This window comes from Staurois parvus, unplaced genomic scaffold (assembly GCF_062004578.1).
Source record: "Staurois parvus isolate SC_StPar_1 unplaced genomic scaffold, SC_StPar_1.0 ptg000525l, whole genome shotgun sequence".
NCBI lineage: Eukaryota > Metazoa > Chordata > Amphibia > Anura > Ranidae > Staurois > Staurois parvus.
Window position 1 is genome coordinate 10,039,487 of NW_028318321.1, and position 27,051 is coordinate 10,066,537.

General features: G+C 49.1%; 1 protein-coding gene across 1 annotated transcript in view; it reads right to left on the bottom strand.

Annotated features, from left to right (window-relative positions):
* LOC149451735 (alpha-2-macroglobulin-like protein 1) overlaps positions 1 to 27,051 on the bottom strand; it is a 222,347-nt gene that overhangs the window by 149,373 nt on the left and 45,923 nt on the right. The window contains exons 7-8 of the mRNA XM_089690237.1: positions 25,815 to 25,902; positions 12,747 to 12,894 (exon numbers count right to left, since the gene is read on the bottom strand). Of these exons, the coding sequence (XP_089546363.1) occupies positions 12,747 to 12,894; positions 25,815 to 25,902 (236 nt within the window). The remainder of the gene's footprint in view (positions 1 to 12,746; positions 12,895 to 25,814; positions 25,903 to 27,051) is intronic.

A 27,051-nucleotide genomic window follows, 5' to 3' on the forward strand; every position in this document is an offset into this window, starting at 1 on the left:
TTTGCGGTGACGTACCCTGTCCCAGACTGCCAAAGAGAATGACAGAGTGGGCACAGTATAGGAGGACGCAATCAACTAGGAAGCCAAAGCAAGGCCCCAATAACCAAAGGGTGACAGGTAAGAGCTTCCACAGAAACCCAATGGGGAATATTTCCCCAACCGTGGTATAAGCTAGTTGGACAATCTGCGCATCTTGGAAGTACGCGTGGAGATTAGGAAGGCCAATACCACCCTGCGATCTAGAGTCATATAACATCTTCTGATTCATCCGAGGCCATCTGTTATTCCAAATAAAATGAAGAACCTCAGCTTGTAGGAGCTATAAGTCTCGTCACGAAATTGCTATCGGTAGCGTCTGTAATATAGTAGTTGAGGTAGAAACGTCATTTTGATGAAGTTGACTCTACCAAACCAGGACAAGGAATAGTCAGCCCAATGATGGAGATCATCCCTAAGCTTTTTAAAGAGAAGAGGATAATTAGCCTGATAAAAGAGACTTGATGGAAGTGGCAAGATGTATACCTAAATAGGGTAACAATTTATTCGCCCACTGAAAATCATATGAAGTTCTAAGCTGCTGTTTATCCGATATGGGTAAGGAAACATTAAGGGCAGTCGTATGTGGGGATTAAGGGAAAGTCCGGAAAGAGCAGCGAATTGGCGTAATAACAATAGTAAGTTTGGAATAGTGATCGAAGGAGAAGTAATGTACATAAGAACGTCATCGGTAAATAGGGCACATTTATGTTCCTGAGAGCCGCAACGAATGCCATGGATTTGGGCATGAGACTGAATTGCCATAGTCAAGGGTTCAATTATAGTGCAAAAGGCAGCAGGGAAAGCTTACAGCCCTGTCTAGTCCCTCTGCAAACAGGGTGTCAGGGATCCAGGTATGACCAGAGATGTGTGAACTGACACAGGGAAACGCAGGCTTCAAGTATGGTATAAAACAATGTAATTTATTAAAAGCTATACAGAACACCCAAAACACACAGTGCAAGAACCAAACCTCCAACAGATCCCAATGTGTGCAGGAACACAAACGTAGTCAGGCAGGCCAGGTCAGTAACTATTGGGCAGACAAGGTACAAAGGAGCAGACAGGAGAGTGGTCAGGAATAGCCGGGGTCGGTGCAGGCAGAGTTCTAGCAGAGTCGAGATCAGGCAGGAATATCAAGCAGGAAGCAGACAGGATGCAGGTACAGGGGCTCATGGGAACAAACACCAAGGCGCTGATTGCAGGCCTGGATCTGCTTAAATACACCTCCTGCAATCAGCCTCAGGTGATGGCTTGATTGCAGGAGTGAGACCCTGGCTGCTGAAAGCACCCGCTGGCAAGCACTGGTACTGCAGTCCACACGGCAGATGAGCTCCAGCACCACCAGTGAGGTTGTGTGGAAGGCTGCTCTGCTGAGTTCCAGGGAGGCCGGGAAGCATTGGATTCAAGTGACCTACCCAGCCCAGGCAGGATGGTGGATCCTGGGCCTGGGTCCAGTGCTGGGAGGCCCCTGGAGGGGTCTAGTACCGGTCCCAGCTTTCCACCAGTGGAGGACCTGGGAACGACCCCTAGGAAGGGGGAAAACTACACACAGTATTGGGACCGTGTGGCTGCCTGGGCCAAGGCGGTGGAGAGGGAAGAGGCCAAGCTCAGTAAGCTCAGTTTGGAGCTGAAGAAGCTCCGGTCACAGTATGACCATGTATGGAGCTCCAAACATGAGGCAATGAAGCCAGGCCTGGAAGCATTGAGGCAGCGTGTTTCCCTGCAGGAAAAATATGTGGCGGCGCTAAAGCGCAAGAGTGGAATCCTCTGGGAAAAGTACCAGAATGACACCAGATTTAAGGCCGCAAGAAGCCGCAGTATTGCAGCTGCGAGGGGCCCAGTGGAGAAGGCCCCCACTGAGGAGGAATTGTCAGAGGAGCTCATGGTGGAAGGTGAGCAGGTGCAGGGGCCAGCTGAGCCTGCTGCATCTTCCCAGCATGGCACTGATCCTAATAAGGAAGACGCAGTGGCCGTGGCGAGTGTGGGAGAGTCTGGTTCCCTCCCCCTTGGGCAGCAGCAGTCGGCTGATTGGGGGACACTGATGGAGGAGGCGGAGGCAGAGAGAAAGCTTTGCTTTGAGGTAGAAGTGGGGCAGGTTCTACGGGCGGATGCCTTCCGCTTTACCTTGGAGGAGTCTGACGGCGAAGTGGAGGAAGTGACGTCACGGAAGTCACGGACGCCGCCGAAGCCGGTTCTAACAGAGCGGTCGGTGTATGCAAAGCTCGAGTGTATGTCTAGCGCTCTGGAGAGTGACCTGCTGGCAAGAGCTGGGGAACAGGCGGTTAAGGACGTGGTGCAGGACTCTGATGCATTGGGTGGTAATGTGCCTGGTAATGTAGCGGTGGCTGGGGATCCTTGTGCTGGAGAGTCTGTGGTGGGGGCTCCCTCTGTAAATTCGGGGGTTGGTGTTACTGCCCCTGTCAGGTCTACGGTCCAGTCCCAGTCCCCTTTGGGGGGTGATGGTTGCTCCTGGAGCAGTGCCTAGATCCCCTGGTTCTCTTGCTATTGCTCAGGTCTCCCCGGGGTTTGCGGTGCGAAGTCTCACCTCTGCTGGTCCAATCCCTCGGCCTTTGGCCTCTGCTGAGCCCGTTTCATCTGGGGCTGACCCAACAGTCTCAGCTGCTCCGGTTGTGGCCCCTCCTGTTTCAGGTCCCTCTGCAGTGGGTACCTCTATGACCAGGCCCGTTTTGAGTTATTCGGCGGTATTAAGAGGGGGTCAGGAGTCAGCTAGGGCACTCCAAGCAAGGGCGGGGAACCTGCCAACATTTGCAGTTCGCAGGAATGTAGTGCAATTAAAATGGACCGGGGAAGGTCCCTCTCTAACTAGGAAGGAGGTAGTAGACAGGGTGTTGGAAATGGGATTCAAGGCAACTGACATTTTTGCCTTTATTGCCCCAGTGGGGACTGGAGAGTATGACATCTCCTTTATGAGAGCTGAACTATTGGATTTGTTCTGGCAGAATGTTAGGAATGGACTTGCCAATAATGGTGGGACTCACCTGCCTTGTGGGCTGCAGTACCAGGGCTGGCCAGCGGGTGCTCTCAGCAATCAGAGACTCACCCCTGCAATCAGCCAAACACCTGAAGCTGATTGCAGGGGTTGTATTTAAGGAATGGCCAGACTCACAGTCAGGGCCTTGGTGTGTGTTTTTCCATGGGCCCCTGTACCTTGTATCCTGTATTCCTGTTCCTGTCTGACTTGTTGCCGACCCTGCCTGATCCTGACCTCTGCTGACTTCTCCTGCTTGATCCCTGGGTTGTAACCCTGACCATTCTCTGCCCGACCCTCTGTACCGCGTTGCCCGTGAGTTACTGAACCCAGCTTGTGACCCTGACCACTCTCCCGCCTGTTCCTGGTACTCCGTTTGCCCGTTTGCTACTGACCCGGCCTGCCTGACTATTCTTTGTATTGTATGTATTGTTATCGGTGGGTGGTTTGGTTTGGTTTGTTTGCACTGTGTTTATGTTTAGTTTTGCACTGTGTTTTGTATTGTTAGTCTTAATAAATTATATTGTTTTATACCATATCTGAAGCCTGTATTTCCCTGTGTCAGTCCACACACCACTGGTCATACCTGGAGCCCTGACATTACACCAAGGCCAATCCTGACCAGAAGTGGCTGCACAGGGAAGCCATCTTGGCTTATTGTTGCTGGGAAGGATGGATCTTGATGAGGTGGTGTATTTATCTCTGCTAGTGTTTGATGACAAAGACTATGCTTATCAGACTCTGAAGGAATATCCCAGGGATCAACTACTAGAGTGTATAAGGATCGCACATTGCCTAGTAGATCAGGGCACAGAGTTTTCTGAGGTGCAGCCATTGATCCAGGTTTGTGCTGAGTTGGCTCGGTTCTGTATCCCTGAAAGCAGGAATGACTTTTTTCCCCCATTTAGTGTGGATCAAGTGGAATCACTGGTATGGTTGTTGGAGGATGATCCAGATTGCTTCCATGAGCATTATGCAGCTTGTCCATCACATGTGCTTATGGATTGCATAAACGCAGTGCAGTCTTTGGTCAGACAGGCTATGTGTAACCTGAGCTTTGTTCAACCAGTACTGCAGACATGGACAGATTTGTTGCACCCAGCCTCAGTCAGCTTGCAACATCATTCCTCTGATCAAAGCACTCTTCCTGCATCCCCGACAGCACCCCCAGTGACGGTCCAGTATACTCTGCTAACTACCACATACCAGTCCCCTGCTCCCACTCGCTGCACCTATCCTTTCTTTAACCCTGTAAAGAAGTCCTCTGTAGCAACTGCTCCCTCCTCTGTTCCATCCTCCAGCTCTTCTCTGTCTTTAGCTGCTCCATTCGTTTACAGACCTGCGTTTACTTACAGTGCTTCAGTAACTAAAACCAGAAAAAAGCGAAAATTCTTTCCAACCAGTACCATCCTGCCAGTATCCAAACCGGTCAGCCTGCCGTCTGAGAACCCGCCTTCCATGGTTCAGCCTTGTGCCTCGGCACCCGCAATTCAGCCTGATGTCTCTACCCAGCCTGATGTCTGAACCCAGCCTGATGAACTGATCCAGCCTAATGATCCTATCATGCCAGGCGACTCGGTGCCCGCTGTCAAGCCAGATGACCTGATGCCTGGTGACCCGATGCCCGCTGTCGTGCCTGATGACCCGATGCCAGCTGTCGAGCCAGATGACCTGATGCCAGATGACCCGATGCCCGCTGTCGAGCCAGATGACCCAATGCCTGATGACCCGATGCCCGCTGTCGTGCCTGGTGACCCGATGCCCGCTGTCTTACCAGATGACTCGGTACCCGCAGTCTTGCCAGATGATTCGGTGCCCGCAGTCTTGCCAGACGACTCGGTGCCCGCAGTCTTGCCAGACGACTCGATGCCCGCAGTCTTGCCAGACGACTCGGTGCCTGCAGTCTTGCCGGATGACTCGGAGCCCACTGTCTTGCCAGATGACTCGGTGCCCGCAGTCTTGCCAGATGACTTGATGCCCGCTGTTCCGCCAGATGACTTGGTGCCCGCTGTCTTGCCAGATGACTCGGAGCCCACTGTCTTGCCAGACGACTCGGCACCCGCAGTCTTGCCAGACGACTCGGCGCCCGCAGTCTTGCCAGACGACTCGGCGCCCGCAGTCTTACCAGATGACTCGGCGCCCGCAGTCTTGCCAGATGACTCGGTGCCTGCTGTCGAGCTTAAAGACCCAATGCCCGCTGTTTTGCCAGATGACTCGGTGCCCGCTGTCTTGCCAGATGACTCGGAGCCCACTGTCTTGCCAGATGACTTGGTGCCCGCAGTCTTGCCAGATGACTCGGTGCCTGCTGTTCCGCCAGATGACGTGGTGCCCGCTGTATTGCCAGATGACTCGGTGCCCGCAGTCTTGCCAGATGACTCGGTGCCCGCAGTCTTGCCAGATGACTCGATGCCCGCTGTTCCGCCAGATGACTTGGTGCCCACTGTCTTGCCAGATGACTCGGAGCCCACTGTCTTGCCAGACGACTCGGCGCCCGCAGTCTTGCCAGACGACTCGGCGCCCGCAGTCTTGCCAGACGACTCGGCGCCCGCAGTCTTGCCAGACGACTCGGCGCCCGCAGTCTTACCAGATGACTCGGGGCCCGCAGTCTTGCCAGATGACTCGGTGCCTGCTGTCGAGCTTAAAGACCCGATGCCCGCTGTTTTGCCAGATGACTCGGTGCCCGCTGTTTTGCCAGATGGCTCGGTGCCCGCAGTCTTGCCAGACGACTTGGTGTCCGCAGTCTTGCCAGACGACTCGATGCCCGCAGTCTTGCCAGACGACTCGGTGCCCGCAGTCTTGCCAGATGACTCGGTGCCTGCTGCTCCGCCTGGTGGCCTGGTGCCCGCTGCTCTGCCTGGCGGCCCGGTGCCCGCTGCTCCGCCTGGTGATCCGGTGTTCAGCCTGATGTGCCTCTGTCCGGTGCCCAGCCCGATGTGCCTCTGTCCGGTGCCCATTCCGATGTGCCTCTGTCTGGTGCCAATTCCGATGTGCCTCTGTCCGGTGTCCAGCCCGATGTGCCTCTGTCCGGTGCCCAGCACGATGTGCCTCTGTCCGGTGTCAGGTATGTGACAGTACAACCCAGCCATATGGAGCCTGAAAGGGGGGTCTCACCCTTGGAGGCGGTGTGCCAGCAGATTGATGCCCACGAGCTCTGCTCAGGCAGCCGCAGTGCAAGTACCCACAGTAGTGGTTCCTCCACCAGAGCCCAGAGTTCCTATGCCTGAGACGTTTTCAGGAGACCACAGCAAGAAATCTTTTTTCCAAAATGCCTGACAGTTATACTTCCTCTTGCAACCTCGCACATTCTCGTTGGAAAGCACTAAAGTGGGGTTCATCATCTCACTACTTCAGGGGGAACCACAAACACGGGCTCGATGCTTGATGAAACAAACCAGTCCTCTTATGAACACTGTAACGGAACCCGACCGCACTTGGGTACTTTCCATTATACTGCAGCTTCCCTGTCCGAATACAAAATCCTGGGACACCACCCTTGAAATCCCCCAGGAAATAGACAGCACCAGGCTTCTTCTTAAGACAGTAAGTCAACGCCTTTATTCTTACACACACAAGATATATACATAGGGCGGGGAAAAACAACCAGGGACAGAAAACACATCATCAGCCCGCCCCATCAGTGGGAAGGGCTACAGGAAACACCCCCACCCACCCAACCAAAACACAGAACAATGGGATGCAGCACATGGCAGAGGACAATGGACAGCCATGTGGCAGAGAACAAAGGACAACACACCAATACATAATATACATTCCCATTCACATTCACATTCACACCCTGTACCCCTTAATAGGCACAGGGTGTGTTAAACATAAGAATTTGGGAAGATGATACAGGGGTCCCCCCACCCCCAAAAGTCACTCCCTTCACAAACACCATTCACATTCGCACCCTGTACCCCTTAACAGGCACAGGGTGTGTTAAACATAAGAATTTGGGAAGATGATACAGGGGTCCCCCCACCCCCAAAAGTCACTCCCAACCACATATCTCCCCTTTCGGCAGGAGACTAACGCATGAGTAGATCCCAGACGGATGTACTCTGAAGTTAGTCTGTACCTCCAGTCCCTCAATGCCAGCACCCCCACAGTACCCCATGCAAATTGTCCCACACCAAGCGTTACTCACCTAGCCAACCTCTGCCTCTCCTGTAGAACATACCCGCCGCTGGGAAGAAGTACGGACTGGTCCTTCTCCCTGAAATCCTCTCAGCCGCTGGAGAGATGACAGGGTGGCTGGGCTGACTCCATCATGCTGTGGGGGATCTGGGCCGGCTGCCCAGCATCCCTGGGGTATCCAGGTGGTGGCTGTAGTCTCATCCACGGACATCAGCTCAAGCTGCTGTTGTGAGGTACCGATTGCATCCTCTTCCTGTAGCTCCTGCGGTGCTGGTTGTTGTGGGCAGAGGTCGACAATGCCATGCCCTGGTGCCAGCTCTTTTGCGGAAGGCGTGCTGGTTGGTTCCTCCTCAGCAGCAAAGTCGATCAAATCCCCAGCCTCTGGAACTGGTGTCTGGGGATAGGTGTTCACCATCTCCTGTCTGTGGAACTCAGAAGATGTTACCAGTGCTGGGCAGAGTTCAGTAATGTTTGGCTCTGTTGCCAGGTCTATTACTGGTTCCTCTTCAGCAGAGAAGTCTATCAAATCCCCAGTCTCTGGAATTTCCACTGCTGACTCTTGGGCATGCTGCCAAACATGTCTTAGCAGTTGGCTGTATGCCCTTTCCAGATGCAGCTCTTTCTTCAGCAGGTATTGCAGATCTGGCTCAAGCTCTGAGACCCCTCTGAGACTGAACATAGCCCCTCTGCCTTCTTGCAACTCCTCCAGGGTAGGTTCTCCTTCATCGCCAAACACAAAATGATCTGTAAGGCTCTCCCACAGCAATCCAGGCCCACCAAAGTCATGTCCCTCAGGAGAGCACTCCGTTGACACCCCTAAATATTCCTGCTCTGCGTACCATTGCAGAGCCTGATACCTGTTGTCCAGTTGTATCTCCTGCTGGACCAGCCTGTCCAACTCAGTCACCCATTGCTCCCCATTGCTCCTGGGGTCGCTCTCCCAGGAATGGCATCTGTAACTTCCGATTGTCACTGGCCCTTTCCCCTGGGGTTGGATAACACTTGCCTTTCTCCATACCAGTAGCCTGGAGGGCTCCTCTCCAAAGGACCTCCCAAATTTTCTGCCTGAGCTCCAGGTACTGATCCGTAGACACAGTCCTGGGGTATGTTGCAAGAACAGTCTGAAGCAGCCCTGGGAACTCTGATGTCAGGTCCATATCTCTACTGGGGTGACTGACGGCTCTTTTCCTGATCTTGAATCCCGGTGGTGGTTTGGATGTGTTTACAGCTTGGAAGCACAATCCAACCGCTGCCACCCATGTAACGGAACCAGAACCCGACCGCACTTGGGTACTTTCCATTATACTGCAGCTTCCCTGTCCAAACACAAAATTCCCAGACTCCACCCTTGAAATCCCTCAGGAAATAGACAGCACCAGGCTTCTTCTTAAGACAGGAAGTCAACTCCTTTATTCTTACACACACACAAGATATATACACAGGGTGGGGAAACACAACCAGGGACAGGAAACACATCATCAGCCCGCCCCATCAGTGGGAAGGGCTACAGGAAACCCCCCCCCAACCAATACACAGAACAATGGGATGCAGCACATGGCAGAGGACAATGGACAGCCATGTGGCAGAGAACAAATTACAACACACCAATACACAATATACATTCCCATTCACATTCACACCCTGTACCCCTTAATAGGCACAGGGTGTGTTAAACATAAGAATTTGGGAAGATGATACAGGGGTCCCCCCACCCCCAAAAGTCACTCCCCTCACAAACACCATTTACTACTTTTTGATGAGATGGCTAAGCTGTATGATGACCCACAACGCACAACAACAGCTGAGTCCACCTTGCATGGTCTCATGCTGATATAGGGTGGCACTACCAGATGGTGTGCTCCCATCCTGCATCCTTCTCTGCTGTCTGCAAGTTTATGCAGTGGGTCCTGAAGGAGATGCAACATCCATCCAGGGAATCTTGGTACTGATCATGTTCTCCAGTGACACAGAGACTTTACCTTCCACATGCTGTTGAAAGGAAGGAGTTGACTCCTAGTCAAAAAAATGATGGCTTGGTACCTGTCATTGTGGTAGAACACAGGCTGCAAATACGTGGTCAGACTTCACTAGCTGGAAAGGCTGTAAAACCTGCAATTTTGCCATGTTGACATTGAGATATTGGACATAGGGATGACTAGGTTGATAATTGTTTCTTCTGCTACAGCAGCTGGGGAATGTCCTGTGTCTAATGACCAGCAACATTCAACTCACTTACCCTGAGCCTGGGTTGTCCTGGACTCATCCCAGCCTGTGGCTAAACACTGAAACTTGAAGAACAGGGTGATGACTTTACCGCTCTGTCACTTTTTTTTCTCTTCCTATCCCCAAGCTCCTTATCAGTTCATTAACTAATTGGCTCCTTATACTTTCTCACACATTAGAGCCTTGCTCTAGAGGGACTGCAAGGACCATGACAACTTTGGGTTCTTACAATGTCTTCATTTAAAAAAAATAAATTTAATGAAATATTAATAATTACAGTTTATATGGGTTTTATCTCTGCATAGAATTTGGTGGTGCAATCAAACAATAGATAGAAAGGCAGCAGCACATGCTCCAGATCAGTAGCAGCATGAGCAACTGATTTTTAGGACATTGATTTCAATGAAACGGCAAGATTAATTACAAACTGTACCAGTATCTTTTTTTGCTTAGGGCTTTGCAGAACACAAACAATGACAGCATAAATATTTCTCTCAGGGAAGCTTTTTTTTTTTTTTTCAATAATTTTCTGAAAGATCTTGCACAACCATGGCATTTAAAGTTTTTCAACTTTATTTGTACATATAAGGTCTTCGCTGCTTTCGGACACAGCGCCAGATTGAGATCCTGCTCAAATAAGTAATTGGGGGGGGGGGAGGGGTGAATGCATAACAGGTAAAAAAAAACTTTTGTTAGAAATTCTGTATATAGCCCTACAGAACAGACAGTGCACAGTCCACATATGCTTTTCTGCTGCTACACTGCAAACCATACTACATACCATAGATACAGGTACAAACGTATAAACACTGTAATCTACTGGTTGAAGAATATATCTCTACTTAATACTGATGTAGCTGTTGCACAAAAATACATGAACACTGTATTCCAAAATCTTTAGCCTTTACAACAACTTTAAACCAAATGACAGATTTTGTTTTTTTCTCCCAGGGGCTCTTTTGTTGAGGCCACACCTGCTGTGAGCATTAAAAGGGGATCTCACTATACCTTATATTTCTTAACCAAGATGTGGATGGGGCCACCTCATCCTGCACACGGAGGTACCTCTTGTTTCAGGCCCGCGCTTACCAATGCCTGGGACTAGGCAGGGCTCCAGTCATGTGGAAGTCAACATTAAGGAGGTACCCTGACTAAGAAGATGAACCATACATCGTGTGAAGATGTGCAACATACAGAATTCCTCTGTAAAGTGTTCTGTCTCATGTCACTACAGACCTTTGCTCTATGAATGCTGCATTTAGAAGGGACACCGCTGAATCTATGCGCAGCTCCAGCAGATTAGGTTACCTCTACCATCTCACTCTCAATGACAGAATGGGGGCCCCTTGTGCACTAGTGCGGACCTCATGCATGCACACAATTAACTTCTCTCTCCTATACCATGCGGCTAGATATATGGCATCTCCGTACCATGAGTTTAGCCCCATTTACTTTCGAGGGAACCGACCACTAGGGAGGGAGTTGGGCTATTGATCCCCCTCGATACCAGACCACCTGTCACCCAAGCCTAGTACCGCTCCTTAACATCTGGCTGTGTTACTTTTTCACCAGTTCATGGTTACTGGTGATAACTGTTCTACTGCTCCGACTCTCCTGTCGAGTCAAGCTTTTGTGGTGGCTTGACTCTTGTACCACATGTGTCCTGTTTTTCTAGATAAGCTATGTACCTTCATGAACACCTTTAAGTAACTTCAGACCGGCGCAAGAATGGTCATCAAACCTTTACTCGAAGACTGCAATGATACAATTCACAAACATTCAAGCTCCTAAGTAATTCTCAGCTGCCTTTACAGGTAGACGTTCATAATGGCATTAGTCCTCAGTAGGTGGATCTCCTTAGGGTGATGTCAATTAAATGTTGCTCTGGGTTACATCTTCAAGTGGCCAAGACCTTCTTGCCCTTCTATGTGGTCCTGCTCTCCATGAGCCTGACATTCACCCTGATTTTTTTGTATGCTGGACAGGGTGGAAGGCAGAACCTTAAAAGCTCAGGAAACCGACAGTCCAAAAGTAAACCTTTCCCCACCTGAGCATCCCATGCTTCCTAGTTCTCAATAATGTATCATGTAGGCATCTCCAAAGGCATGTAGGGGTTCCCTGAGCAACTTCTTCCTCTCAGACAAGTAAAGTGTCTTTAAAACCAGACTATGAAAAACTCACTAAATGCTATATACCAGAGTGTGCATGCTCACAAAGCCACTAAAGCATATTTTTGTGTAGAGTGAAATATACCTGGTTGATTCTGCTTTCAGCTGTCCCTCCCATCTTTTCTGTGTCCTCACTGCAGGCTGAGATTGTAGACCAGCTGGTGTCCTGTACTGCTCATGCTCAAATTTCAGTTCCTTTCTAAGCTGTTCATTTCCTCCTTTTTCTTATCTGTGTAGCCAAGTGACTATAGAACCACACATGTGGGCTTATACACATTGGTAAATTACACTCCCCTCCCTCCTTTCTCCATGTCCTCCTATTTCTAAACACTATGGGGATGGGATATAGTATGTGGATTGATTACATTCACTAAGAAACACACAAAAAAGCTTAGTCCTAAAATAAATCAGTATTAAATATATCAAAAGTAATTGTGAATACCTGCAAAGTTACAAAAGAACCTTGGGTGCCAATGCCTTCTGAGCAAAGTGAAAGCAAGTGTCAATCATTTTTTTACCTGCACTATCTATCTATCTATCTATCTATCTATCTATTCAGTCGTATCCGACCCTTGGCGATTGCATGGACCGTCACTTGCAAGTGACTTCTTCCATGAACTCTCTTAGCAATTATTTTACAGGGTAGGTTGCCAGATCTTTCCCCAACCCCTACTATGCAGGAGACCCACACCATATTAATGAACAAATAAGCACATTTGATGTTCAGTAAAGATTTACAGTTTTTGACCTTTTATAATTTAATTTGAATTGATCTTCGGAAACTGTTTTTATTTAGTCATGTGACTGGCAAAGTAACAATCAGGGGTGTGCAGATAGACCAATATTGTAGTAGTTGAACACCCCCCCCCCTTCCCCAGGGATCTTTGCCTGCAGATGCCAAAGAATAGGGAAAGATCATGTGACCACACAGCAGTGCTGTATGAATAAAGTACTTAGAGGTTTTTTAAAAAAATAAATAAATACAATGGCATTATATACAGTGTGTGTATGTACAGTATGTGTGTGCATGTGTATATATATATATATATATATATATAACTGTATATATACAGTATATATATACACAGTGTGTGTGTATATATATATATATATATATATATATATATACTGTATATGAATGAATTATGGCAATTCACACTTTTGTTTCATCTCACTTTAAGATTGCTCACCTGCACATCCTTCATGCGTATGCAGTCCTCTAAATTGTCATCACTATCATGAAAACCGCTGTCAGTTGGATCAGCATAAAATGGAGAAAGGTGAATTTTGCAGACAGAGAGGCTCATCAGGCCTGTGACTGGTTTTCCATAGGTGTACCTGGAACACAGAGGAGAAATCCAGTGTACTTGAAAAGAGGTACATGGTTTAAAAATAATGAAGTGATTAAAGTCACTAGCGTATGTCCTGGCATTAACCAAATTTACTCCCCCCCTACCCTCTCTCTACTCCAGATAATATCCCAGCATTATTTTTCCTTTTACCTTGTAGTGAGAAACAGCTTTTAGTACTAACTGACATTACCAGGCTAGCAAAATTCTTGCAGGAAGGTAGCTTCTGGGAGGTCAATTTCTATTGATGTAGGCACTCCTCAAGTTTTATATCTCCCAACAGCCCTTTCCCTACACAGTGTGTGAGAATGGCTTTTGGAAGTAATGGCAGCATCATTGTTTTTCGAGGATGAAAATAAAAGTAGGTATGTAAAGTGGGACAGAGAGGAGTGGGGGCAGGGGTGGACTGACATTTTGGGATCTTGGTCAGTAGGGGGCCCCATGAGATGCCCCTGGTACCTTTCATAGGCTTTTTTGGGTGTGGTTTGAGTGTGTGTGAGTACACAGGGGCCCCATGATCCCCTATTGCCCGGGGGCCCCATGAATTGTCAGTCCACCCCTGGGTGGGGGATAGGCAGAGTTCAGTAGTCCAGCAGTGTCAAGGTCCTACCTTTCCTCAGAGCTTGTGCTGCTCCATGTGCTGGCATCCTCTTAGGTTTCTGCAAAGCATTGTGGGATCCTTTATGCTTTCAAGCCTCTGCGGCTCCTCCTCCAGGAGGTGGTGGCTTATCACATTTAAGCCTGCTGTCTGCAGCTGCTCATTGCATTCGCGTCCTGTCTGTTGAATTGCAACAAGCTCCTGTTAGTGTCTCAGTGCTCTCCTGGATATCGACTCGGTTTTGGCAAGACTCCTTCCTGGCTTCTGACCCCGGCTCTGGCGACCATCCTTCCTGGCTTCTGACCCCGGCTCTGGCGATCATCCTTCCTGGCTTCTGACCCCGGCTCTGGAGATCATCCTTCCTGGCTTCTGACTCCGGCTCTGGCGACCATCCTTCCTGGCTACTATCCTACCCAGTCATCTGCTGTTGCGGTTGTACTTGCATAGACTCTGTCTTGTTTTTGTACAATAAGCCTACCTTTTATTGCACCTCCTTGTGTATCTGGCTCCTCGCTACCTGACACTACACGAATGCCATGAATCCTGACGGTGCAGGTACGCTCTCGCTCCCTATGTTGGTTGCCAGACTTGATCAGCAGGATCGCTTGTTGGATCAGTTCACTCAGGCGTTGCAAACCCTGCTTGCACGCACAGCGCACCTTGCTCCTGGTGCTATTAGGTCGGTTGTCACTCCTATGGTCGCTCCCGCTGTTGCTCCGGTTGTTGTGCCTATCTCCGCATCTGCTGCCGCACCTGAGGTGCCCAGAGGTATGACTGATTCAGCCCCCCCTCCACAGCGCTTTGGGGGTGAGCCGAGTCAGTGTCGGGGTTTCCTTAACCAAGTGGGCATATATTTTGAATTGATACCCCACGCTTTTCCTACGGAGAGGTCAAAGGTGGGCTTCCTAATCTCGCTGCTCTCGGACAATGCCTTGGCCTGGGCAAATCCCTTATGGGAGAACGATAACCCTGTGATTCACGAGTTTGCCGGTTTTGTTACCTTCTTCCGTATGGTATTCGATGTGCCTGCTTGCTCCGCCTCTGCTGCTAAGCTGCTCATGTCCATGCATCAGGGTTCACAAACCGTTGCTGAGTATGCCATAGAATTTCATACCCTAGCGGCAGAGGTGGGTTGGAACAATGAGGCTCTGGTGGCTGCTTTCTCTCATGGTCTCTCAGATGCGTTGAAGGAATTGCCTGTGGAGCTCGAGGCACTCATTTCCTTCCTAATCCTGATTGACACCAGGCTCACAAAGAGGCCTTCATTTAAGGAGCGTCTGCAGAGGCCTCCTAACCGATTGGCGCCTACGTTTTCTGTCCCACCCATTCCTCCCTCTCCTCCCACACCTCCTGAGGATGGTTTGTCTGACGGTGAGCCCATGTACCTGGGGTTTGCTCTCCTTTCCGAGGGGGAGCGGGCCTCTTGGCATCGGGAGGGTCGCTGCCTGTACTGTGGTCTCGGTAGGCATTTTCAGTAGTCCTGTCCGGTCCGTCCGGGAAACGCTCGCGCCTGAGATCCTGTTGGGGGCAGATCTTGGGTGGAGTTTCCTCGTCCCCGGTTTCCCATAAAGATAAACCGCTAATCAACGTTGTCCTCTCTTGGGCAGAGGGCTCGGTGACGGCCCAGGCGTTGGTAGACTCTGGTGCTGGCGGGTTGCCCAGTACTCCATTCTTCTGCAGGCTCGAGTTACTCCATTCATAGATGGCAGGCCTCTGCAATCGTCGCAGGTTACCCACAAGACCTTGCCAATTGAAGTAGCTATTGGGGCTGTTCACAGGGAGTTGGCCTGTTTCCAGGTAATTTCTTCCCCGCACTACTCCGTGGTTTTGAGCTATCCCTGCCTTAAGAAGCACAATCCGACCCTTGATTGGCGGTCGGCCGAGATCCTCTCATGGTCTCCACAGTGTGTGGTTGATTGCATCCGTGGACCTGTTAAGGTGTTGTGTGCCTCCTCCGCCTCTGTGTTGCCCACTGAATACGGGGAGTACCTGGACGTGTTTGACAAGGTGGGTGCCGGTGCTCTGCCTCCTCATCGTCCATATGATTGTACCATAGCCTTACAACCCGGTGCCACTCCCCCGCGTGGCAGGGTGTATCCTCTTTCGGTTGCGGAGAATCAGGCCATGGAGGAGTACGATGCGGATGCGCTTTCCCGGGGGCACATTCGCAAGTCTACTTCTCCAGCAGGAGCTGGCTTATTCTTAGTGAAAAAGAAGGGCGGTGAGTTGAGGCCTTGCATTGATTTTAGGGGTCTCAATCAAATCACGATTAAGAATGCTTACCCAATCCCATTGATTACCGAGTTGTTTGACCGCCTCAAGGGAGCAACGGTCTTTACTAAACTCGAGCTTAGGGCTGTGTACAACCTCGTACGGATCAAGGAGGGCGACGAGTGGAAGACCGCGTTCAACACCAGAACCAGCCACTATGAATCCCTGGTCATGCCCTTTCGGGTTGTGTAATGCACCCGCGGTCTTTCAGGAGTTCATTAATGATGTCTTTCGTGAATTGTTGCAGCAGTGCGTGGTGGTTTACTTGGACGACATCCTGGTTTACTCTGCGTCTATGGAGTCTCATATCCAGGATGTTAAGTGGGTGCTGCAACGGTTACGTGAGAACGAGCTTCTCTGTAAGCTCGAGAAGTGTGAATTTCACCGATCCCAGTTTGCCTTTTTGGGCTACATCATTTCTGCGGTGGGTTTTTTCATGGACCCTCAGAAGGTTTCGGCGGTTGTGCAGTGGCCTCGTCCCAGTGGTCTTCGGTCCATTCAGCGCTTTTTGGGATTCGCCAACTATTATCGGAAGTTTATCAGGAACTTCTCCACGCTGGCCAACCTCTCTCAGATCTGACCAAGAAGGGCAGTAAGCCTCACGAGTGGTCACCCGAGGCCATCTTAGCTTTCGAACCTCTGAAATCCGCCTTCACTTCGGCTCTGATACTGTCTCATCCCAATCCTGGGTTGCCTTTTGTCCTCGAGGTTGATCCTTCTAAGACGGGAATAGGCGCCCTCTTGTCTCAGCGTCGGTCACCCGATGGACCCCTACTTCCCTGTGAGTTCTACTCCAGGAAGCTTTCCTCCGCAGAATGCAACTACCAGATTGGAGACAAGGAGTTGTTGGCAATTATTCAGGCTCTCAAGGAATGGAGGCACCTGCTCGAGGGCTCTGTGGTTCCGGTTCTCATTCTCACTGACCACAAGAACCTGATCTATCTCTCGGAGGATAAGAGGTTGACGCTGTGGCAGGCCAGATGGGCTCTGTTCTTGTCGCATTTTAACTATGTGGTATCCTATTTGCCTGGCTCCAAGAATGTCAGGACTGATGCCTTGTCGCGGCAATACTCCGAGCTGTCCAGGGAGGACTCTGAGCCGACCTCGGTCATACCTCCGGACCAGATCCTGGCTGCCATTCGTACCAACCTGACTTCTCCCCTTGGGGAGCAGATTTTGGTGGCTCAAACTGATGCCCTCCCTGAGAGACTGGCTGGTAGGTGTTTCGTACCGGAGGGATTGCATACCCGCCTGCTGTGTACCTACCATAATTCCAAGACTGCCGGTTATCCAAGGAGGAACCAGTTGTTCTGGGTCGTTTCTCGGTCATTCTGGTGGCCATCTCTCCGTTCCGACATCGCCTCATATGTAGCGGCATGTTCGGTCTGTGCCCAGAATAAGTCTCCTCGGCATCTTCCATTGGGCCTTCTGCAACCCATTCCTAATGGGGAGAGTCCCTGGTCACACCTGGGCATGGATTTTATTGTGGACCTCCCTGCGTCTCAAGGCCATACGGTCATTCTTATGGTCATTGATCATTTTTCCAAGATGTGCCATTGTGTTCCGTTCAAGAAATTGCCGACTGCGCAAGAACTGGCTACGGTTTTCGCCAGGGAGATCTTTCGCTTGCATGGGTTGCCCAAGGTGATTGTCTCAGGCTGTGGGAGCCAGTTTGTGTCCAGGTTCTGGCGCACCTTCTGCTCCCAGTTGGGTATCAAGCTCTCCTTCTCTTCGGCCTACCACCCGCAGTCCAATGGGGCTGCGGAGCGGTCCAACCAGGCCCTGGAACAATTCCTCCGCTGCTATATATCAGACCATCAAGACAATTGGGTCGATCTCCTGCCATGGGCAGAGTTTGCGAAGAACTCGGCTGTCAACTCCTCCTCCGGGATGTCTCCCTTCATGTTCCAACCCGCTGTATTGCCTGAGTTGTTCTCACCACAGGACATTCCGGCTGTGGATAACCATCTTGCTGCCCTGCGTTCCTCGTGGGGGAAGATCCAGAGGTCCTTGAAGGACTCAGCACAGTGCCAGAAGCTCCAGGCTGATCGTAGATGGTTGCCTGCTCCTTCATACCAGGTCGGAGATCGGGTGTGGTTGTCGACTCGTAACCTCAATCTGCGGGTGCCCGCACCGAAACTGGCTCCCTGTTTTGTTGGTCCTTTCCGCATTCTCCACAGGGTGAACCCGGTTGCCTATGCCCTTGCTCTTCCTCCTGGGATGTGTATCTCCAATATCTTCCACGTATCCCTGTTGAAGCCTCTGGTCTGTAATCGCTTTACTGCCTCTCCGCTTCGGCCTCGTCCTATCCGGGTTGACGGTCATGAGGAGTATGAGGTGAGTCGCATCCTGGACTCTCAATTGGTCCGCGGTTGGGTGCAGTTACTGGTCCATTGGCGTGGTTATGGTCCCGAGGAGCGTTCCTGGGTTCCTTCCACGGATGTTCATGCTCCTGCCCCCCTCTGCGCTTTTCATGCCCGCTTTCCCCAGAAGCCTTATGTTGAGCTGCGGAGGGGGAGGGTCCTTGAGGAGGAGGTACTGTCAAGGTCCTACCTTTCCTAAAAGCTTGTGCTGCTCCATGTGCTGGCATCCTCTTAGGTTTCTGCAAAGCATTGTGGGATCCTTTATGCTTTCAAGCCTCTGCGGCTCCTCCTCCAGGAGGTGGTGGCTTATCACATTTAAGCCTGCTGTCTGCAGCTGCTCATTGTATTCGTGTCCTGTCTGTTGAATTGCAACAAGCTCCTGTTAGTGTTGAGTGCTCTCCCGGATATCGACTCGGTTTTGGCAAGACTCCTTCCTGGCTTCTGACCCCAGCTCTGGCGACCATCCTTCCTGGCTTCTGACCTCGGCTCTGGCGATCATCCTTCCTGGCTTCTGACCCCGGCTCTGGCGATCATCCTTCCTGGCTTCTGACCCCGGCTCTGGCGATCATCCTTCCTGGCTTCTGACCCCGGCTCTGGCGATCATCCTTCCTGGCTTCTGACCCCGGCTCTGGCGATCATCCTTCCTGGCTTCTGACCCCGGCTCTGGTGATCATCCTTCCTGGCTTCTGACTCCGGGTCTGGCGACCATCCTTCCTGGCTACTGTCCTACCCAGTCATCCGCTGTTGCGGTTGTACTTGCATAGACTCTGTCTTGTTTTTGTACAATAAGCTTACCTTTTATTGCACCTCCTTGTGTGTCTGGCTCCTCGCTCCCTGACAAGCAGGCAGGGTGGACAATGCTGGTTGAGATTACAGTGGCACAGGAGAACTATACATACTGTATAGTACTGCATTGTCAGCCCAAATAGGAATTTAGGATCACAATAAATTTGTGGCAGATCAATGGGTATTTTCCTGTACTTGCAGCATTTTTAAAGGGATAAAGCATAGGGAAATGTGCATATATAGATCAGATGTACTGAATATGTTTTTTTTTTTTAATTTTGCTGTGACATACACTTTAATATAATCATTATATACTATTTTAATTACAGATAAACAAAAATGGATTTCAGCTAATCTGCATGCATATTTTTAACAGAGTTAAAAATAAAATCTGAAATGTGTTGATTCGATCCACTTACCTTATTATGCTTCCTGCACTAAAGTCTGGCTACATTTGGTGTATAGCTCTGCTTTAGCCAGATGAGCTGCAATACATTGTTTAGGTCTGATCAAGTTTATCCCTAAACCTGGTGGCTGAAAAAATATTGCAGAAATAGTGTGGAACAGGGGTGGACTGACAACTCATGGGGTCCCTGGGCTATAGGGGATCATGGGGCCCCTGTGTCCTTGCCCACACTCAAAGCACACCCAAGCCTATAAAAAGGTACCAGGGGCATTTCATGGGGCACCCTACTGACCCCGGGCACTCGGGTTCCCACTTCTATAGTGTGAAATAATTTAAATAATAATGGTGGAAACCTTCAGTTTTGTGTATATAAGTGTATCACTTTATAAATAGTAGTTAAAACCCCCCACACTGTTACTACGTCTACAGTGCAAAATCTCAATCACTTTGTGGTGCGATTTGCATCCATGCAAAATGCATGGGTGCAAATTGCACCACAAAGAATAACATACAATTTGAACAGGAATGCGATTCCTGTCCAAATTGCATTCAGTTTCCCCACTGCTCCTGTGTGAACCCAGGCTTGTCATGGCATTGTCACAGAGGTCACACAGGAGCAGTGCAGGGAGGTTTCCTGCAGCGGAGAGTTGGAGAGAAGGGCGTGTGGGGATGTATACCTTGGTGGCAGATGCTCCTGATTCTCAGCTGTAGGAGAGGAGAGAAAGCTGTGGGGGTTTGAAATTCCAACGGCTTTCTCTCCTCTCCTTGCAGGGATGACAGTTCGGGCTATAGGGCTTTAGATTGGTTAGCACCGTCACACGGACGGTGTTGACTAATCAGAAGCCGTCTAGCCGTTGCTGTCATCCCTGCAAGGAGAGAGAACTGCTTCACAGGTCTGGGGATTTGAAATCCCCATGGCATTTTCTCCTCTACTTACAGGGATGACAGTACAGGCTAGATGGCTTCTGACTGGTCATCACGTCCATGTGACAGTGCTAACCAATCAAAAGCCCTCTAGCCTGATCTTTTATCTCTGCAATTAGAGGAGAGAAAGCCGTGCAGGATTTCAAAACCCGCAGCTTTCTCTCCTCTCCTACAGTTGAAAATCCAGAGCATTTGCCTCCATGGTATACATCCCCACACGCCCATTCTCTGCTCAGCATGGGATTGGTGTAGGGAGGTGTGGTGAGCTCTTGCTTTAGAAGGCCCCCCCCCCCGTATCTCCAAAAAAGCCTCTGCCGATAAGTGGTGGGAAGCCACAGTGGCAGCTGTGTAGGTGTTCTGATGTTGGCAGTGCTGCAGGTGCCTTTGGGTGTCCTCACTTCCAGTCTCAGGCTCATATGTCCGCTGGTATGGTCTCTTGCTAGCTGGTGAATATCCAGACTGAGGTGCTCTCTGTAACTCCCTCGGGGGCAAGAGAAAGAACTTTCCTGGGCAGTTTAATAAAAATCATCTCTCCAATCTTCCTACTGCACAGTACATATTGGGATCTGTAGTGTAAACATGATAGCATAGCCATTATATGGCTGCTGTTTCAAACTACAACTCCCAGGATTCTCACCACTCAGAGGAGGATGATGCAGCAAAATATCAGTGTCTCAGTAGAGGGAGAGAAGAATGGATGGCAATGTCTTCTTGTCCATATTGTTTTAGCCTAGCACCTGGCTACATTAGCACTGACACAAATGTTGCAGAATCTTGCTCACAAGCAAGCAGGAGACAGAGTGACACCTCACCAGTTTAGTCAGTAAAGAAACATAAGCCCTGGCAAGTGTTCACTCCTGTTGCTAGAAAGTTGCCAAGTGTATAGCCTAGAAAATACTAAGGCCTCATTCAGATGGGCAGAAAAGAGAGGTAAATAACCCCGACTGACTGATCTCGCATGGTAGGTGGAGGGATTTGTACACATTCTGCTGCCAAGATACTCTGCTTCACATCCACTGCAAACTTAACTTGGAATATTTATTTTGATGGGTAGCACTGCTTGATATCACCTAATGAAGTCAATGTGACTGCACTGCAACTGTGAGCCAATTGCTTGGGACTATGATTAATAGTCTATGATAGCACACATACATAGTTGCCAACAATCAAAAAATGCCTGGAACAGTCCCAAATATCCGACCAATGTCCCGCTGGTTGCTCATCCCAGGTACAATCCCAAAAATTTTAATCTGTCACAGCTGAGAGTTGCTACCAGGTAACACTTCATAGACACTGACAGATCTCTCCCGTACTCCACCTCCAGGAAGTCAGGTAGTGCTTTCTGTCTACATGATTGGTCAGTATTAGTGAGGGGGCATTGCCAGCCAAGCGTGATGACGCCAGCCCACCTTTAGTCAATCACTTCTGGGAGCATGTTAGGAGGCAGCGGATGACCTGGGCACACTGACTGCCAGAGCAGCTGCAGACCAACCAGATGCCACTCAATAGTGTAGCAGAGGTGAGTGGCCATGGGATGACTGCAGATCCTGGACACACTGGACTAGACTTTGAATAGGCTGCAGAGATGTGCTGAGGGTCAGGGAATACAGAAGATTCTGAAACTACAGATATGTGTGTGTATGGGGAGGGGAGGGTGTACAGAGATATGCATGTGGGTACAGATGAGTGTTAGGGGTTTAAGGGGTGCAGAGGTGTGGAGTACATGGGTGTGCTGGGGGGGTGCAGAGGCTTGCTGGGAGATGCAGAAGTGTGTGGGGAGATGAAGAGGTATGCTGGGGGGAGCAGAGTTGTGTAGCGTAATACATGTGCCAGGGGGTGCAGACGGTATGGAGGCACACGGAAGGATACAGAGGATTCTAGAGGGTGAAGATATGTTACAAGGGGGTACAGAAGAGTTCTGGGGAGTACGAAGGCATGCTGGGGGTGTAGAGGTGTACTAGGGTACAAAGGCTTGCTGGGTGTACGGAGGTGTACTTGGTGATACAGAGTATTCTGAGGAGTGCAGAGGTGTGTGGGAGGGTTTGGAACTGTGCTGGGGCTGTGTTGTGCAAGGGGGTGCAGAGATGTGCAAGGGGGTATGGAAGTGTCCTGGGTGGGGTACAGATATTTTCTGGGAGTACAGAGATGTGCTGGGGGCACAGAGGCATGCTAAGGGGTTCAGAGATGTGCTGGGGGAGGGAATGAGGTGTTCTGGGGCTAAAAAGATGTGCTGAGGGGTTACAGAGGTATGCTAGGGGCTCAGACATGTGCTGGAGGGTTCAGAGCTTCTCTGGGGGTATAGGGTGCTCTGGAGGTGCAACAATGTGCTGGTGGGTATGGAGGTGTGCTGTGCTATTTCTAAAGCATACTGTAATATATGTGTTGGAGTAATTGTTATATTTATGGTGGAGCAACTGTAATATATGTGAAGCATACTGTAATTTGTGGTAGAGCAACTGTAATATCTGTGGTGGAGCAACTGTAATATTTATGGTGGAGCAACTGCATTATTTGTGGTGCATACTGTAATATGGTGGAGCAACTGTAATATTTGTGTTGGAGTAACTGTAATATTTGTGGTGGAGTAACAAATCTTTATGGTGGAACATGCTGTACTCTGACCATCCCTTGTGCCATGTCTGCATTCACTGATCATCTCTTGTGCCATGTCAACAGTCTCTGACCATCCCATGTGCCATGTCCGCAGTCCCTGACCATCCCATGTGTGCAGTCTATGACCATCTCCTGTACTACGCCTGCAGTCTCTGACCAACTCCTATACTACGTCTGCAGTCTCTGACCTTCTCCTGTGCTACATCTGCAGTCCCTGACCCTCTCCTGTACTACTCCTGCAGTCTCTGACCCTCTTCTGTACTATGCCTGCAATCTCTGACCCTCTCCTATGCTACATCTGCAGTCTCTAACCCTCTCCTGTACTACACCTGCAGTCTCTGACAACCCCTGTACTACACCTGCAGTCTCTGACCCTCCCCTGTACTAACTGCAGTAACCTCTAGCAACCAATCACTGAGTGTGGACCAGTTCTTTATGTTTACATTATTAAAGGGTTTTATTTAGATAAGTCTCTGTGTGTGTTTGTTTTTTTGGGATGTTGGAGTGGAGAGAAAAATTGCATGGGGGGAGCCCCAGAAAATCTCAGACTCTATTTAACCACACCCCCTTTAAGCCAAGTCCAATTTTTTTTGTGTAATTTCAACCACACCCACTTTGTGGAGTGGCATGCTTTGCACGGTTCCATATTTTTCTAAGCCAGACCCACAACTGAATGCCCCCACCCCTAATTTACAGTTGCAAGAAAAAGTATGTGAACCCCTTGGGATTATGTGGAGTTTTGCATGAATTGGGCATAAAATGTGCTCTGAACGTCATCTAAGTCACAACAATAGAAGAACACAGTCTGCTAAACATAATACTACACAAACATTAGATGTTGCCATGGTTTAATTGCACATAACATGTAAACATTCACAGTGCAGGGAGGAAAAAGTATGTGAGGCCCTAGCTTAATGACTTCTCCCAGAGCTAATTGGAGCCAGGAGTGAGCCAACCTTGACTCCAATCAGTGTGATGATATTGGATGTGTTGCTGACAGCTGTCCTGCCCTTAAAAAACACACACCTGTTTTGGGTTTACTGGTTTCAAGAAGCACTGTCTGATGTGAACCATGCCTCGCAGAAAAGAGCTCTCAGAAGACCTACGATCAAGAATTGTTGACTTGCATGAAGCTGGAAAGGGTTACAAAAGTATTTCCAAAAGCCTTGATGTTCATGTGTCCACGGTAAGACAGACTGTCTACAAATGGAGAAAGTTTAGCACTGTTGCTACTCTCCCTAGGCATTGTCGTCCTGTAAAAATGACTGCAAGAGCACAGCGCAGAATGCTGCATGAGGTAAAGAAGAATCCCAGAGTGTCAGCTAAAGACCTACAGAAATCTCTGGCACATGCTAACATTTTTGTTGACACATCTACAATAAGGAAAACATTAAACAAGAATGGAGTACATGGGAGGACACCACGGAGGAAGCCATTGCTGCCCCCAAAGAATATTCCAGCACGTTTGAAGTTTTCAAAAGAGCACCTGGATGTTCCACAGCACTACTGGCAAAATATACTGTGGACAGATGAAACCAAGATTGAGTTGTTTGGGAAAAACACACAACACTGTGTGTGGAGAAAAAAAGGCACAGCACACCAACATCAAAACCTCATCCCCACTGTAAAACATGGCGGAGGGAGCATCATGGTTTGGGGCTGCTTTGCTGCCTCAGGGCCTGGACGGATTGTTGTCATTGATGGGAAAATGAATTCCAGAGTTTATCAAGACATTTTGCAGGAAAATGTACGACTATCTGTCCGCCAACTGAAGCTCCGCAGAGGATAGGTGATCCAACAGGACAATGACCCAAAGCAAACAATGGCTGCAACAGCACAGAATACGCCTTCTGGAGTGGCCCAGTCAGAGTCCTGACCTCAACCCGATTGAAATGCTGTGGCATGACCTTAAGAGAGCGATTCACACCAGACATCCCAAGAATATTGCTACACTGAAACAGTTTTGTGAAGAGGAGTGGTCCAAAATTACTCCAGATCATTGTGCAGGTCTGATCTGCAACTACAGGAAATGTTTGGTTGAGGTTATTGCTGCCAAAGGAGGGTCAACCAGTTAATAAGTCCAAAGGTTCACATACTTTTTCCTCCCTGCACTGTGAATGTTTACATGTTATGTGCAATTAAACCATGGCAACATCTAATGTTTGTGTAGTATAATGTTCAGCAGACTGTGTTCTTCTATTGTTGTGACTTAGATGACGTTCAGAGCACATTTTATGCCCAATCCATGCAAAACTCCACGTAATCCCAAGGGGTTCACATACTTTTTCTTGCAACTGTACATATCACTCCACCTACACTGGCTTCCTGGACACACAGTAAAAAAAAGTGTCCCTAAAAAAGTTTTTGAAATGTTGGCAACTATGCACGTATCCTGATAATAGGCCTTAATTTAGCCTCAGGAAACAGCTTCAAGTATGAATCTTCATTCCATATGTATAGCGTGTGACAATGGGTTGTTTATGTAAATGATCTTTTACACGGCCTTAAAATTTAACTAACGGCAGAACTTTTTTGGACAGAGTAGAGATTAGAACACCTATTATTGTTTTTATTGCTGTCAATGCCACTGTTTAGGGAGATTTACCCTCTCTATTTGTTCTGTTTACCATTATTGTTGAAAATTAAAGTAAAAGAAAATCCCAAAATTTGGTTGTCCACATAAAAGTTATAGAGGGGAACTCTTCCTATGGGGACACTAGTTTTGGTAACCTGGGGGGACCCAAAGGTCTTCCCTTAATTTGCAAGGATTTCTTCTCAGTTCTTTTTTTGGCTGCAGGACAAGAAGTGAATGTGAATCTCCCAGATGGAATACAGATAGCAAAAAAAATACTAACAGGAGTTATATCCCTCCCTTCCAAAAATGAAACCATTTTTGCCTATAGTTCTACTTACAAGTTATATATGCATTGCGATTTAATTGCACCTACCTGCCACATGCTTTGATTTTTACAGCTTCTTCAGTCATCGCATTCAGTATAGATGGGATCTCAATATTAATGTGAAATCTCTTTAAGACTAAAATAGAAATATACACAATTTTCATAATTTGAATATAACTTGCCATTTTGTTTTTGAATTCAATGCTCTAACATAACACTGATATTTAAAGCTGAACTTCAGGAATTCATCCACTTTCTAACGCTCTTTTGGCTGTACTTCTGTGAATTATAGGAATGCAGTTTATTCTGCACTCGTTACTCATTTTCAGATGACAGTGGGCTGAAGCCTGCTGTCGGCTGACATCACTCAGCAGATCCATGCTGGGGAAAGTTCCCGACTTTAACCTAGAGATCCACTACAGTGTCTGGAGCGGTACCTGGCTCAGCCTGTCAGCGAGCCGCTGAGAGCCTGAGCTGACCCCTTCCTCCCCCTCCACAGGCCAGCACTCCGATGACAGTTACCGCTCTCTGCTTAGAGCGGCTGTGAGAACTCAGCAATCAGCGGTCATGTGATCGCTGTGTTCTCACACTTAAAGCCAGACAGATGCAGCATCGGTCCTAGGTAAGTATAATTGGGGAAAAAACCAAACCCCTACTTCTCTTTTAAGTCCATCAAGGTGCACCCCACCTCGTGGACTTATCTCTTAAATTTAAAATGTACATTTCTACTGAGTCCCTGGGGTACAGCTATCTCTATACTTCATGGGCTCTGAGATCTTGCAGTTGCAGAATTGTGTGCAGCCGCTCTTTCTGTACCTCCTCTTCTATTTCTCAGTCACAGGCAGCTTTGTGTTATGTAGAAGAGTTTGCAAAATGCTCATTTGTGCTGTCATTTATGAATGGACAGCATAGGGAAAGGCAGGAAGAGTGGCTGCTGTGTGAGGAAGCAGCACCACTCTTGTCAAAGCTCCAGGAGTATAGTGCTAGCTGCAGGGCCATCTTTAACACGGGGAAGAAGAGACAGCTGCCCCGAACCCAGTCATTGTTGGGGGGCCTAAAGCAGCTACCCTGCCTGCAAATAGTTTTCCCAACCAGGGGCGGACTGACCATTCAGGTACTCAGGAACTGCCCGTGGGCCCGTGGTCACATCTCCCCTGGCTCCTTCCCCTCTCCTCAGATCTCCTTACTGCTGTGTGAAGAGCCCACCCATATGATGCCCACTGCGGCTCCCTGCTCTGCTCTCTATGATGTACTTCAGTCAGACCGATCTGTTCAGATACTTGCA